This window comes from Xiphophorus hellerii, chromosome 11 (genome assembly GCF_003331165.1).
Source record: "Xiphophorus hellerii strain 12219 chromosome 11, Xiphophorus_hellerii-4.1, whole genome shotgun sequence".
Lineage (NCBI taxonomy): Eukaryota > Metazoa > Chordata > Actinopteri > Cyprinodontiformes > Poeciliidae > Xiphophorus > Xiphophorus hellerii.
The window spans coordinates 3,249,465-3,265,766 of NC_045682.1; the positions used below are offsets into that span (position 1 = coordinate 3,249,465).

General features: G+C 38.3%; 1 protein-coding gene across 1 annotated transcript; it reads left to right on the forward strand.

Moving 5' to 3' along the window:
• Nucleotides 1-7,853: 7,853 nt before the first annotated feature.
• Nucleotides 7,854-15,067, forward strand: sap30l (sap30-like). The gene is made up of 4 exons (XM_032576977.1): nt 7,854-8,599; nt 10,338-10,460; nt 11,351-11,449; nt 13,639-15,067. Exons 1-4 carry the CDS (start codon nt 8,414-8,416, stop codon nt 13,765-13,767), a joined length of 537 nt encoding a protein of 178 aa, XP_032432868.1. The 5' UTR covers nt 7,854-8,413; the 3' UTR covers nt 13,768-15,067.
• Nucleotides 15,068-16,302: the final 1,235 nt, after the last annotated feature.

A 16,302-nucleotide genomic window follows, 5' to 3' on the forward strand; every position in this document is an offset into this window, starting at 1 on the left:
ATGGATGCCCAGGGATCGCACTCCGCTGCCCTAACAGGATTCGGCAGCTATAGATGATGGAGGACTGAAATCCATCACATGATCCTGTTCTGGTTTTATTTTTTTGGAAGTTCCAAACTTATTGCGGATGCATGACTTGTCTAAAAATAATATTTTTAGAGTCTAATAAGTTTGGGTCTCACATTTAGTATTAATGTTTTTAAAATTAAACCAATGATGCCACTTTTCCCCTACAAATGTCGTTTTTTGACATGAGAGGGTAGAGAAGGTTGATAGGACAGGACTGCTCGATCAATGTAAATCCCCCCCACATTGCGAGGTTACAGGGGTGCATCCATAAATCATCTGGAAAGACGGTGAACAGATTGAATTGTCACAACTCCGGCTGGAACAGACAAGGTGAATGAGAAAGGAATGAGCTCCTGTCTTCCTCTCTGGCATTCAGAACAGGGATAGACTGCCTTTAGAGAAATGTGGGCACAACAGAGTAATATATGTTTGGCTCATGTTTGGGTGGCAGGGAGGATTGAGCCGAGGCGTCATGGCGCTATATTAGAATTCGGTCTGGTTAAATTAGCTTTTTTTTTCAGGTTGCTGTTTAAGATGCAGGTCCTGAGTTTTGTCCTGCATATAGAAGGGAGGTTAATACAAAACGGTTCATTTGCAGGAATGTTAATAATCCAGTTTATGAGACCTGTGCAAATCATAGTCTGCTCATAAGTGACTCATAAAATGAAAAAAAATATGTTGGATTTAAAACCAGATCAAATGTTCTGAAACAGATTTTTTTTCTAGCAAGAAAACAAGAAGTTTATTTTAATGAACACCATGTTCCGAAGGTAAAAACCAGATACGTTCAACTTTGATTTCACGACTGAAGCTGTATGCACCGAAAAAGATTCAAATGTGGCTGAGGTCAGGAAGTAAATATGTTTTTAGAGAAAATTATCTCTGAGCAATTTTCAGCGAAACTGCTTTAATTTCCCTGAAATTAAACCAATTTCAATGTCCAAGGTCAGCAGAAACATGACCTTTTCCCCAAACAATTATGTATCAGTGCAATTGCATTTTATGAAATTCTGTGTTATCATTGTATTCTGACAAAAACTGTGAATTCATTCATGGAGAATGTTTTTCTGTATTATCTACATCTTAGCCTAACCAGTGATTCGATGGATGGATGGATGGATGGATGGATGGATGGATGGATGGATGGATGGATGGATGGATGGATGGATGGATGGATGGATGGATGGATGGATGGATGGATGGATGGATGGATGGATGGATGGATGGATGGATGGATAAGAATTTATTAGAAATTATAATTGTGCAGTACTTTGTGTTGGTCTTTCATATAAAATCCCAATAAAATGCATTAGTTTGTATATGAATAGGAAAAAGTGAACATTTCAAGACGTAGGAATATTTTGCAAGGTCTTTTATCAAACAAAACACAAGCCAGAATTTAACTTATTACATTTTTATGTTGTCGCCTTCTGTAAAAATATTGGTTCTGATGTACCTCCTCTTCTCCCATGGAGACAGCTTTCAGGCAAATAGAAATTCAACAACTAACAAATAAAGCGAGTACAGCACACTCAACGAAGAGCATTATCATGGCTCAGAGCAAATTGTTTGAATTACTGAGACAGCCTTTTGCCGCCGCCTTCACCTAACATTATCAATTTGCATATGAGTATGCACCATCTGTCTGTGGAGTTGCCCTTTCCAAATGCCATGAAAGGTCAGAAAGCAATAAGTCAAAGTGCCACCCTGCTTGGCAAGGAGGCTCCATTTCACATGCTCAGTTATGCACCGAAAATTGTAAACAGTAAACATAACTCAGAAATTGATCATGAATGAATCGTTATTTCATTCTGTGTTTTCCAGCCAGATTTCAGATCCCTGACCTGTGCAGCTCAGTGTGACCTGATATTTTAGATTTCATTACAAACAGAGCAGTAAAGCCATTGGCGGTGGCCATACATATATTGATGCTTCTTTAATATATTTTTTTTCCCACTGTATTTTAATCAATACACATTGAGTGGTTTTTTTGATGACTGAGACAGTCATCAAGTAGGAATTGCTTCGAGTTTAATGCCTCTGTGCTGGAAAACTCTCTGGAGGACTTTAATTCTAAAAATCAATAAACAAGGGCTCCTGGTAAACTGGTCATAGAAATAGTTCATGTGTCCCTAATTCACAAACATGTTTTCTTGACTTTTTTTTAACGTGCCACTTGTCTTATATTGAAGTACAAAGATAAACTGTTTCCAAGCTGTAAAAAAATTTTCAAAACAATTACTAAGGCCCCAGAAAACGTTTTGGCAGCCAGCTGGCAACGTTTTTTGGAAAAAAAATCCAACATATTTTTTTTTTCATTTTATGAGTCACTTATGAGCAGACTATGATTTGCACAGTTTTGTAAAATGTCACAAAACTACATTTTACATTTTATGTATTTATGTAGATTTATAAATATATATGTTTTTATAATATGAAGTATTTGGCTTTATCTGTCCAAAACTGATTATTTCTAGTAGTCACACAAAAGTTTAGCAAAAACGACATACTTTTGGAAAAGTAGGAGAGAAAATTTCTCTCAATCCCAAGTTGAAATGTAGACAGCATCAAATTGTTGCTATGGAGACTTGGTATCTTAATTCTTCGCATGGTGGTATTGATAAACTTAGGCCATCTTCCAGGCTTATCCATCTCATTTCCCAATCAAATTTAAAAACTTTCAAAATGTTTCTCTGGCTGCAGATGCTAGGATCCTGGTGTGTGGCTGTGATTTTGTGCTTAAATGGTTACAAAATCATCAGTCATGATCAGCCATTCCTGACAGACTCAAGCCATCAGCATCTTTGAGTGTTACTCAGTCCAGTTGGTGATTGTTGTCATGCTTGCTTTTGGTCCATGATTTGTTCCTTTTATCTCCAAAGATGAACTTCCTGTAGTTTTGGAGAATTTTTAGAGCTAACACCAAGATCAAAATCACACCTACGAATTTGTTAGAAGTGATTTATGTAGATGTTTTCCCTCTAATAAATAAATGTACCCAAATTTAAGGTTAAAAGCTTTTTATGTACAATATTGTCTGAGGCCCTGCAATGGAATGGCGACCAGGTGTCCAGGGTGTACCCAGCCTCTCGTCTGTTGACCGCTGGAGATAGGCATCAGCACCAACCTCACTAGGGACAAGGGCATATGATAATGGATGGATGGATCTTGTGTGAGCTTCTGCTGCTGCAATAAGCTACACTTAGTTTGAGATTTTTTTTTTTTTTTTTTTTACTATTGGTTGGTTGTGAGCTCAAGGCTAACCACTGTCTAAGCTAGAAAAGAAAACAAAAAACTTAAATGCTTCATCTGCAATGTGTTCAAATATATTTTCATGTCATTGTGACATTCAGTTTTTTTTCTTAAATTACTCTAATGTTCGAAAGGAAAAATATTTTTCATATTGACAAAGAACTATAAAGTCAAAATCAGCTGGTTTGTCAGTTTACTAAAAACATCAATTTTACTGTGAAATCTTTTCCCTCACATATTTGCTTTGCAAAGCCACCAGCCGAGCAAAAAACGTGTATTCCAGACTGAACATCATCCGTCTCATTCTACTGACCCACAACTTGAGTAGGTTGTGTTCCAGCCCTTCAGTGAAAACTGTATCATTATGTTCAGACAGTTTCGTACTTGAAATATTCCTCCTGAGCGAAGCGGACCTCCGTGTCCTTTCCCATTCTATGGCGAGTCAAACGTGGAGACAGTAGAGGAAATGTTCTGGTCCTTTTTGTGACAGGCAGAATAATTGGCTCCAGTCACAGTCTGTCCACTGGAAAAGCATCTGCTTTTCATACACTCTTCAGACACACTGGCAGAAGAGCAAGAACAGGTATGAAGAAGCAGAGCCCTGTGTGTGGGAGACAATGTGCCTAAGTGTATTTCAGTGATATTAGGCCTGAAGGCTTTGTTACACATCAAAACATTGGTGGCTATCAGGTAGTCTGGTCTGTGAGCAAATTTGTTCGCTGAAGGACATTTTGTGAATAAAAAAAGATGTGAGAAGTGAAAACCATAACTCTAAAGTCCAGATATGGTGGTTTTTACAGTAATCAGTGCTTGTCCATGTACTGAAGAGAATTCTTCTCTTCTGTTGGAACAAACGCTCAATGTCTAATCATTTCGTGAAAGTTTTGGATTTAAAGGACTGTTATCAGAGGAACCAGCACAGTCTTGTTTTGTCTAAATCTTTAAAAAAAAAAAAAAAACTTTCATGCAGCTACTTTTTTCTAAATAGGATCCCAACAAAATTCTTTCTAGAGCTCCACCACAGTCATGTCTGTCTGGAAGAAAAATTATGAGTCTGCTTAGCAGTTTCTCCCAGGTCTGAACAATGAACAATAAAAAATTAATATTAGACAATCGTAAATGTTTAATTTAATACTGGAATTGACACTTTCTTGTAGCGTAGTTAAGTTTCACTTTCGTTTTCTACAGGATCTGCTGCTCTAGTATGACACCTGGTGGTTGTTTGAAGTCACAACATATATTTAAGAAAGCAATCCAGCCAAAACAAAAAAGACCTGTCCACCTCCACTTCTCATGCCCAGTTCCACAATAAACAAACTTCAGCATGGATGGATGGAAAGATAGATATTATTCATTTTAAAAGTAATTGCACTTGGGTCTTCATCTTTCCAACCTGGAACAAGAACGGTTCAATAAATCATTAAAGTACACAATTATAAAGACAGCCATGCCCATGATGAATGGCTATAAACACATTCATGACCTTGTCCTGAATTACAGATAGATTAATTCCTAGGTAGGACATTGTTTTACAAACTAATGCATGCCTGATTTGATTTAATAAAGACTTTAAATTCTCTGACAATGACAGGATCATCTGCATACTTTATGATAGCTCTTTATAATAATCTTCTTCTCTTTAAATAGACTCTTTGGGCACGTTCCCATCCCTTTTCACTTTAATCATCTCAGTGATTGAATGTGTTAAAACACTTTTTTTTTCAAAATGTTAATGTCATAATCATTTCTTCTACCCACACAGAAGCTGGCAGAGTTTTTAGGCAGCAGTGATTTACTCATCAGTGAACATAGCTTCTCAGCACAGGCCATTTCCCAGAGTCTCCAGGGATGTCATATCGCTCAGCTTGTCGCTCCCGCTCCCAGATTGAGGTGTGGGGACAACTTTGAATACACTGAGAGACCACTTCACATCTTATTGCCTCTTAGAGACATTTCCCTGATGATAGCAGTACGAGAATCCTGTTAATGTTATGCTGCTCCATCATCTGCCACTTTTAAAGTCAGTCAGTGAACAATCTGCATTTCTTTCCTCTCAAGGGGAGGCACCAGGTTATTACATTCCTGCACACTGCCACCATCAAAAATACCCTTTAAAAAGTGTTTACTGGGTTAAGAAACATTTCAGGAAAAGATAAGATATCCAAATGCCTTTTGCTTTTTCATTCGTTCTTTTATGGTGTGACCTCTTACATTGTTTCCCTACATTAAGCCATCAGTTCAGCAAGATGAGGCAGTGTGAATACAAGAGCAAATATCACGTTTGGAAAATGACAGCAAAATTACGCTAGTATTCTGAAGCTCGGTTTTAAAATTGCTGCCTTCTGAAATAAATTCAAGGAAACAATCTGCCACAACAACCTCTTCTCTGACAGAGAAGCTTTTGTAACAATTTGTTGCCATTTTTTCAGGGAGGGTGTTCAGGGTATTGGATGTGGCTGAATTCAGGGAACTGTTTCAAACCAAAAGCACAAAAGTACGTAGTGTTCGTTATGAACTTTACTCTGTGCAACCGGATCATTTTAAATGAGATTGTCATAATTGGACAATATGGTTAATATCAAGGGGTTCTTTGTTTCATGAGAGACATCTGACTGACAAAAACAACTGGTGTGCGTCACGTGAAGCTCACTGGTGACTTATCTCAAAAAAAGTGTGTTTGACTCCATCTGTGATAAATTATAGTGCGTTTTCACTTGTTAGTGGGTCTAATGATAACTTTAAATGTTGTAGGGAAGATGTTCTCCTCTCTAACAACATGATACAGAGGAGAACAGCTGCTTGACAAACACACCTAACTGGCAATGATCTGAACAACTTACTGAAACGTTTTCCTCACTACACTAACTTTACTAGAAATACTATGCCGCGCTCATTACACTTGCACATAATAAATAGGATAGGGATAGGATAGGACTCCTATCTAGGAAGATGAGCACACACTTCCAAATTGCACATACCTGCTGAAGGAATATGTATGCGTCCTAGAGTTTGAACACAGTGACATGCAAATTTGAATTGTTCCAGGAAAAATGTGGCTCAATGAAGAGTGAAGCACCTTTATATATTTTTTTCTTATCTTACTCTGGTGAATAGTAATTTCACAACCATACAAAATGAATGGGTTCGGCAGAAAACCAATGTTGTCGGTAAAACTACTTATCTCTCAAGCTCAGTATTGTAGGGATGATAATTTGGACTTATTTTCCAGCTACAGGAACTAGAGACCTTGCAGTCACTAGTGGTCCATTTTCAGACCATCATTTCACAATAAACAAAACACATCTGCTTCCAGAGAATGTAGCTGTTTTCATGTTATCATCTGAAATTTTGCTGTAATTTGTGTACAGTTCTGCTGTTTCTTTGCTTTCTGTCAAACCACTCTGGCAGCCATTCGGCGTCTCCATCTTAATCTTACAGCTTGTAGTTTTAAGAGGTTTGTAACTACTTCCAGAAGTAGCAAGAAGTAATGCTCAACTTTGACCCCATCATTCTGTGTCGGGACTTTTTTTAGTCGATCATAAGGCTTAAAGAACATGTGTAAATGGTTCCAAGAGACTCTAGGGAACAGAAGGTTAATGAGAAAACCTTTTGAGTTGACTGTGAACTCAATGGAAGTTTTCTAGGATTCAATGTAGTCATTTGTATGACAGCTGAATCTTGGACTAAACTCATCAATACTCACTAAACACAGCAGCAAGTCTACAACAGCGTCTGAAAAAGAAAGCCAACATGGTCCAATGGGCCAATTAAACTTCAGACCTCAAAATGATTCAAATGCTGCGGTGACACTTTCAAGAGCTGTTCAGGAACACAACTTCAGTAAACTGGAATAGTGATTTTAGAGTAATACATACACCCCTCCAGATTATTCGTTTTATACAAGTTAGAATTCCTGAGAATGCCAAAAATATTACACAATCTTTAACAAAGAACTGTGCTGCTGCCCTTCTTTTCAAATTTATTAGTGAGCTTTTGTCTCCACCTTGTGATGTGCAAGTGGATTGCATTATGATTTAGTCCAGAATAAATGCTGTTCAGTTCAGTAGCCATATTGCGGCTGGAATAATAGAAAGTAATTCACAAAATGTGTTTAATTAAGTCCACGTTTAAAAAAATAATAATAAAAAAAATCAAGACTTGTAATATTAACTATGGCATAATGAGGCAAAACTTGAGGAAACTCTATCTATCTATCTATCTATCTATCTATCTATCTATCTATCTATCTATCTATCTATCTATCTATCTATCTATCTATCAACCAACTATAATATTGAAGCTTGATAAATAACTTAACTGTGAAATTTACCTACCGTAAATATTTAATTTCCTATCTGTGCTGCTGCTAATTAAAATGCCATCTGATCTAACTGTTTACAACGCCATATTCAACGCCTTTTCATAGTAGAAAACGGTTGAAAACTGATGTTTGTTACAGCAAATAAAAATATAGATCTTGTAAATTAAGCCCGCCTTCAGGAAAAAAGTTGGCCAATCACCGTCCAGGGCAAGAACTTCCGCCACACGGACGGAGCATGTTCCATTGTACCGAGCAGTTCTAAAACAGTGTCGCAGTTTTGGAGGTGTCAACTGTTAGAATTCCGTTAAAGTTGCTTTGATTGTGGTGACCAGCCGTCGCTACTTAGTGAAGAAATCAGATGAGGTCGTTGACGACAGAGTAACGGGCGACTGCAGGGACAGAGTGCGGTGGTTCTCACCGAAGGAATTCCATCCAGCTTCAGCAGCGGCTCTTCCACCTTCTTCCGCCGGTTAGCACCGCAGCTAAACAGCGTTAGCCGCGGTTTGTTTTAACTCCCGTGAATCCGATGAGTGGAATGTTTTTAACCCGGAGGCATCTCAGTTCGAGTCGGTCAGAAACACAGACGACGAAGGCTGTTAGCTCCGGGGTTAGCCGCTAAGCCGAGTTAGCTACTTGGCTAGCCAACTGTCGGGTCGCCTTGTATAAAAACAAACAAACAAACAAAAAAACAGCACAACGTGTAGTCAGGTACAAACGTTGTTCTGGTTAATATTTGTTGCTTGGACTTGAATTTCACCGCAACCGCGCAGAATGAATGGGTTCAGCACAGAAGAGGACAGCCACGACGGCCCGCCGGCTCCACCGTTTTACGGCCAGAGCTGCTGTCTGATCGAGGACGGGGAGCGCTGCGGCCGCTCGGCTGGAAACGCCTCCTTCAGCAAGAGAATTCAGAAGAGCATATCGCAGAAGAAGCTGAAGCTGGACATCGACAAGAGTGTAAGATCACTTTTTTTCTGAACGTTTACTGAAATTTCCGTTAAAAAAAGAAGTTTGGGACTCGAACTCCTCAGCTGTTGTCGATCTGCTGGTGTTTACGGAGTCCCGCATGTTGACTGCGACTTTAACCGTCAGGCGTTATGTAGGACAGCACTGTCGGCCCGCTTCATCTTCCAGCCGTCGCACTCTTTTCTAACACACCCCCTATTTTCTTTTTGTTGCTTAATCTCATTTTTGTGGTTAGTAAGCTTTTCTAAAGCTACCAAGGCTAAATTTAGCTGTTTTTCGAACACTACCGGGGAGTTTGTTGAAGAAGATTCTTAGTGATACTGAACAACTAAGGAATCAAGTTGGATCACAACTGGCAGACAGTTGCAATATAGGGTAAAACAATAGCTCTTATAATGTTCAAAGCAGGAAACTGTTTACTTCTAGGAAACATTCAACACGTTTAATGACCGAATAAAACGCCGTGTTGGTACTACAAAACACAAACATGAGTAACTTTGAAAACAACTAAGGTAACTTTTTAACTTGGAAATTGTACCCTTCCACTCAAGGGTGTAAATCTCATCTCATTGGGGGGGGACCAGAAACAGGGACATTTCTTAAGAGCAATTTTGGGGGGGTCGGCAAGGTTCCATTGAAATGTAATGTAAAATGTGGTTTAAAAACTTTTTAAACCACATTTTACATTACATTTCAATGGAATCTTGAAAGTCATTTTTGGTCCTGCAGCTTGAATGTGGTTTAAAAAGTTTTTAAACTTTTTAAAGTTTCAAGCTGCATTCAAGCTGCAGGACCAAAAATGACTAGTAATGCACATCAAACATGTTTTATTCTCAGAAAGCAGCCTGCAGAGAAGTCAAATAAAAATTCAAATGTTGCTTAGATACGAGTTTTGTTCAGTCTGACTGATGTAATCTCTGCTACACCTTTACAAAAGGTTAAAGTTCTAAATACAAAAGTTTTAATGAGTAATTCCTCTTAATAAAATTCCTCATAAACATTGATTTATTGAAATGGCTCCCAATACAAGTTATGGGCTATTTAAATAATAACTTAAGTTGCTTTATTTTTAAGCCTTTTTTAGTTTTGGCATGTCCTGGGTAACTGAGAACAAATAAGTAGATAGAAATTCATATCTGGGGAGTATCATCATTTAAAGGTAGCACTTAGGTAGCATTCTAGACTTTTCCAAGATTGGGGGTTCCAGACCCCCCAAGCCCCCCAGGATTTACGCCTATGCTTCCACTAGGCGGGTGGGACATGGGATGGGATTCTTACAAAATGCTAACCTTCAACTAAAACGCCTTACTTTCACACTCACTGTATTTTCACAAACACTAGTGTAATATTGTTGGTTTTATGTGTTGATCAGGAAGAGCAATTTCTTCATGCTGGAATGATTCAATATAAATATTTCCTCTGGATTTTTAAACAGAGTAATAAGTTGATATAAGTGGGTTAATTAGGTGGTTTATTTGCTAGGATATTTTCCTGCTGTCAGCTACACAATAGGTGTCAACCCATTGTTTTAAAACAGCAATAGCCTAATATTAGAGTAATATTTTTTTTGTGAATAAAAGTACTTTCGAAAAGGTGAGTTTTTCTGGAACTTCAGTGTTCTCAAAATCACGACTTTTTAAAATCTTTGCTATAGCATGATACCATAATCGTGGCAGACATATGCTTTCATTTCCAGTGGTTGAACTGGAGTTGTTTTCCTACCTTCCAGGTGCGGCATCTCTACATATGTGACTTTCACAAGAACTTCATCCAGAGCGTCCGCAACAAGAGAAAGAGGAAGACGAGTGATGATGGAGGGGAATCCCCTGACCACGATGTGGAAGTGCCTGAGGTAAGCTGGGTTAAAGCGGACTAGTCAACGCTGTCGCACCACCTGACGTGTGTAAATGTTGCTTCAAAAGTAAACTAGTTAATATTCTAAGATTTGATTCAACGCATATCTGTGGGACACCAGGTAGTTACCATTATGCATGTGATCTGAAGTAATGGAAACATTTAGATGCTGTGAATAACAGTATGTTTATTATTTAGTGCTTTAAAAATAAACTAGTTTCAGAGAGAGAAACTGCAGAATTTAAGTCCACAAAACACAAGGAAAACCTACTCAATAAGTTGCAATAACAAAATATTTTTCAGTCAAAGCAGATTATAATATATATACTCACATACAATGTAAATAAAATACACCTTTTATTTCTAGAATTTTCCTTGAAAATTCAGCCCAAAGTCAGAGTGTGTGATGCTCAGGGAAATTCCAAAAAAATAAACCAAAGAGCTCCGGCCCAGAAACTACACGTCTCAACATGTAAAAGTTCAAAACGTGACAGGAAAAGGTTGAACAAGAATGACTTGTTTGGAAGGGTTGAATGAGATCCAGCAAGATTTAGATTTGCAGAGTTTTATCTGACACATTTCTTTGGACAGATGAGACCAGCACAGAGGTGTTCAGTAGCAATTCACAGCATCATGTCAGGTGGCAACCAAACACCTCAAACCACAAGGCGGTGGAAGGGTGATGATTCCAGTTTGTTTGACGGCTGCACGACCAAAACACCTGAAGTCATGGGGATTTTCTTCACACGGTTTTTCTACATGTTTGTATTGTAAAACCAATTGTTCACTTCCTCAAAGTTGCCGTTGGTCAAAGAACAGATCAGAAGGCCGTCTTCTGCCTCTCGACGTAAAACGTTCTAGTTCTCATCACTGTGTTGGTGTTTTCAGGTGGATCTGTTCCAGCTGCAGGTGAACACGCTGAGACGCTACAAGCGACACTACAAGCTTCAGACCAGACCCGGTCTCAACAAAGCCCAGCTGGCAGAGGTAAACACACACACACACAGCGTTCTATCAATAGCAAGTTACACATCATCTTCTGTATTCAGTTGCAAACTCTTTTACAGACTGGTCAGATCCTTCAGTTTGTCTTAAATGTGTCTTGTTATTGTGTTTTTGAGTTTTGTCATGCATGGTAAAAGTTTTGTTTTGCTGTTGATTTAAAAAAAGAAAATGTATGCTGTGCTCAAACTCAGTTGGAACTGCATTAACACCTCCAAGTACTTTAAATTAATTTTCCGCAGAGTTCAGAAACTTGGTGTCAGTTTCAGTTAGTTATTGTTAGAAAACAGGCCTTCATTTATTCTGGACAGGTGAGCCATTTGTAGTAGTTTCTCACACAATTCAGCAGGGGGTGCTCTATATGTTTCTTTGTCCTACTCTCTGTTAGTGATGTGGAAATTACCGTAGACAAGTAAAAACAAGCTGCTTTATTTACAGGGTGTTGATATTTACGAGATGCGTATAAAATGTGTTTGAAATGGTTGGAGCCAAATGGTCATGTTCTCAATTCTGCATATCATTTTAGTCGCGTCCAAATGAGGTTCTCACACAGTTGCATTCAGTTTATGGGAGACAAAAAAAACAAAAAAAAACATGCATTGAACATTTTTTTTGACCCAAACAGTCTAGCAGCACTATTGTAACTTGAAATATTTCACGAGGTTTTATTTCTTAGTAAACAGTTTAGAACTGTTGTTGTCATATGTGTTGTCACTACAGTGTTTGAGCATAGACATAGATCCATGCTAACATACCACAAACTCTTTTGGTTAATTAATATACAATAGAGATATTGAGATGATTTTTAGCTGGGTCATAATGGGGAGAAATGATTCATCAGCCTTTTACTAACTACTTCCCGTTTTGAGCGGTGAAAATTGTTTACTCAAAACTATTTGCTGGGTCCAGAAGAAGTCTCCAAAACATTCTAGAACTGTAATAATAAAGTCAAATAAGGTCTCTTTGTTTTGCATCCTTAGCAGAAATTTAATAAGGCAAAGGAGAGGATTAAGTATTTACCGGAACAGATGGACATTTGTCATTTATTGTGAAAAATCTCTTACCGTGATAAGAATTTTTACTTATCTTTTTCATGATAAATACGCTATTGATGTTAAATAAAAATAAAAAAATGTTCAAAACAACAAATGTTCTCACTATTTTCTCCACTTTGGTTCCGTTAGCGTACCAATAAAAACGTACATTTTAAAATATGATTAAATGCAGTTACTGTGCAGATGGTGATATTAATCACTTTTTTAAAGGGACAGTATCATGTATTTTCCTGGCATATAGTCTCATTTCATACCACAATCAAGTAACTGTCACCGTCACTTGTAATAAAATGCTGTATATATTAAATATGACATAAAAAAATTTTACTTTACAATTTAACACCTTGAAATTGGGCCTCTGTCTCTTGAAAAACTGCTCCTCTTTCTGCCTATAACAGCATAACAACCCCTCCATTAACCATTTAACAATGTTTTTACCAGCGTTGCAGTGAGAAGTAGCTGATCTAATGAGCTCAGTAGATTTGCAGTTCCACCTGGTGTTTGCTAGTTGCTGCTGGCTAGTCTGAAGGTAGTGAGTGGGGGAATTGAAGGGGAGTACTGCTCTGAGGGGTGGAAGCTGCTCAGAGGAGGAGCTGCACCTCAAAGGTGGGGCTAGGTCCACCCAGGCGTTTTGCTCATTTGAATGGTTGCCACAGGAGTTTAGAGGACTTCTCAAACATTCATGAAAGAATTAAGGCAACACCCCAGGTATGTTTTGATGAGGAAATAACATAACAAGTTTTATATCTTTAGTTTTTACAAGATGTAAAACTAAAGAAAGTCGATTGTACACAATACTGGCCCTTTAAGTAAACGGTGTCTCAAAGAAGCTAATTTCAGATCAGGTTGTTTTTCAAGACAGTATTTGATGGTGGCACCATGAATGCTGTGCTATGCAGTCACTGTCCTGCTAAATGGGTTATTACCTAAAATTATTTTTTTTAATCTTCATGTCCTAAGTTTGTATGGCCCAACCCTTGAGATGATGTGATGTGACCCAGCTTGTTATATTTCTCCATTTAAATCAGACTCCAGGTCCAGCAGCGGTTTAGCTCGGGAACTTCACCTCGTATTACCACCTTTTTATTCACTTTTAGCCTCTTTCCTGTTTCCCCTCAGACCGTGAGTCGTCACTTCAGGAATATACCTGTGAACGAGAAGGAGACGCTCACCTACTTCATCTACATGGTGAAGAGCAGCAAGAGCCGCCTGGACCAGAAGGCCGACGCAGGCAAACCGCTGGACTAAGCTTCCCTCTGCCGTAACCCCAGCAACAGCTCCACACCAAACCTGGACACCACTATCAGCAGCAGCTCCCCTTCCCACTGTCGGACCAGAACCTTTGCCGTCCTGTCAGGACGTTAAACAGAACTGGAGGAGACGTGGAGGAACGACGAGTTTGCTTTCTCGCCGTCACTGAACTCTCCATAAAGTCTGTGGAGAAACAGGGCTCACTGCGGAGATTTACGTCGTAATACTGTAAAAAAAAAAAAAAAAAAAAAAAAAAAACAGTACAGCATCTGATTTGAAATAACTCAGCTGACTGAAATGTACAATATTGCTGCCTTAAGAGTTTAAAAAAGGAGAAACAAAAAACACTTTGTTGGTTATTATTTTTTCTTTTTTAGCTGGTGAATAGACTGTTAACACATTCAGAAGCAGGAGGCTGGAAGGGAAGAGGTTGAAACAAATGACATGTTTGAAAAAGGACACAGTCCAGGCTCAGGTTCGCTTTCCAACTCAAATCTAATCACATCATCGGAAATAATGTGTAAAATGAAATTTAAATACCTGAAACCAGTTCTGTTGGCCTGTTTTCAGATGGAATGTGACTGGATGGTGAGGAATGGTGCAGCGCTTTGAGCCTCTCTTTCCTCAGTAGAGCGTTTGTTTTGTGGGTACACACTGATTTATTTCTGTTCGATTTTCTTTTTAGTTCTGCTTTTATTCTACGTGTTGTTTGAAGATGCCTGCATATTTAACAATGAACCGAAACCTCCACCGGTATAAAATCAGAAATCGAAGGTTTTTTTTTTTTTATACTTCAGAGCAGAAGAATAGCAGGAAGATGTTGTCCAACTTTTTCTCCCAGTTTGTAAGAATTGATTACTGAGGAATGTTTGTCTTGATATCAGACTTACAGAAATTCTTAAAGTCTTCACATTTCATTTCCATCTGAAATAATAATGTGAAACGAGCAGTTTCCTTCTGATCTGGTTTGCGTTGCAGAAAGGGAAAGCAGGCCGGCTGAAGCCGTCATATTCTTCAGAACCATCGTCCTCCAGCTGTTCTTGTGGACTGAACTCACTTTAGGATTTCTGTTGCATTTTTCTTTGCTTTATTTTGTTTTCCGGTCTGTGGTACCTCCTCTTTTTTTTTTTTTTGTGCTTGTAGGTTTCTTAGTGTCATGTAGATAACATCCGTCTTTATTAACACACAGGTCATGCCTCGTTATACTGACTGTTGTATTAGAAAGAAAAGAGAAGAAAACATATTTAAGTATGACTGCGTACTGCTCTTAATATTATTAATAAATGTATTGTACAGGCAAAAGAGATGTTAGGTTTTTTGTTCAGGAGAACCTAAGGTTTTAGGAGATGGTTGTTCCACAACTTAACAACTGAGATACCAAACAAAGAAAATGGCTGAACCTTCCTGCACCTATTGCTGCACTCTACCACTCAGCTGAAAGGCTTTTAGACTTTTATATAATTATGTTTAAAAAATACAATAAAACATGGCTTTGGCAATTTACAAATAATTTTCTGTCATGAAAAACACTAAATAACCTTGAGTGTTCTAAAATTACAGTTGAGAGGCTACAGACTAAACTAGTTACCTAACTAGTGTTACCTTTCATACCAGTCCATGCCTTATTTTATGCCAATGAACAACTCATTTCTTGTCTGCGTACTTCACAGTTGTGCATTTATGTTGTTTTTGTCAAACCTTATCCATTTTTAAAAGCACCGCTCATCACAACGTCGGTCAAATTCAGGGTCCGCATCCTTCGAGTGTCGCACATTGCGTCACATCGATGCTCTCCAGATCCGATGATGGCTTCACCGAATGCGGCCAACTTTAATTTGTTCTTTTCGCTTAATTTGAGAGACGAGTCTGATGTATCCTTCTTAAACCATCGAGTTTCATTGTGGGTCGAACAGGAGATCATAGTTCATATAACGATAGCGGATGAAGCAGAAGACAGAATAGTTTTAAATATATATATATTAAATGGCGGTACAAAAATTACAAGCAAGATTTGGAGCTCCAGTTTTACCAGTTTGTGTTTAGCACCGTCTCGGTTGCTAGGCGATAGGACATTGAAAGAGGGGAGGGTGGGAAATCAAAATGTAAAGGCTAAGTCATCCAATTTCATAGTTGGTCACTTCTGGTTTTCTGGGTCAGTGAAGGACCCGGCCTACATCAGCCAAGTAGATCCAGCTTCTGAATTCGGACTTCTTCTCCTTTTGGTTTTGCTCTTTAGGGGTCGCCACAGTTCTTTTTTTCCCCATATGAATTTGGATACATATTTATATATTATCTGTAGATCCATTGGCATGTGTAACATGTGATCAAACCAAAATAGGTTTGAATAATATAAGCATTATTCCTTACATTCAACTTTAACTTGATTATTGAAAATCACTTGTCTGCTTTTAAAAAAAATGACCTAAAGGTCTGTAGGGAAAACTAAAATGAATAATTTTAGAAGCACATGAAGAAGTTTGTTTTTGTACTCGAGAAACCGCCAAGTTCTGAAAATTGACATTTCAGATCCCA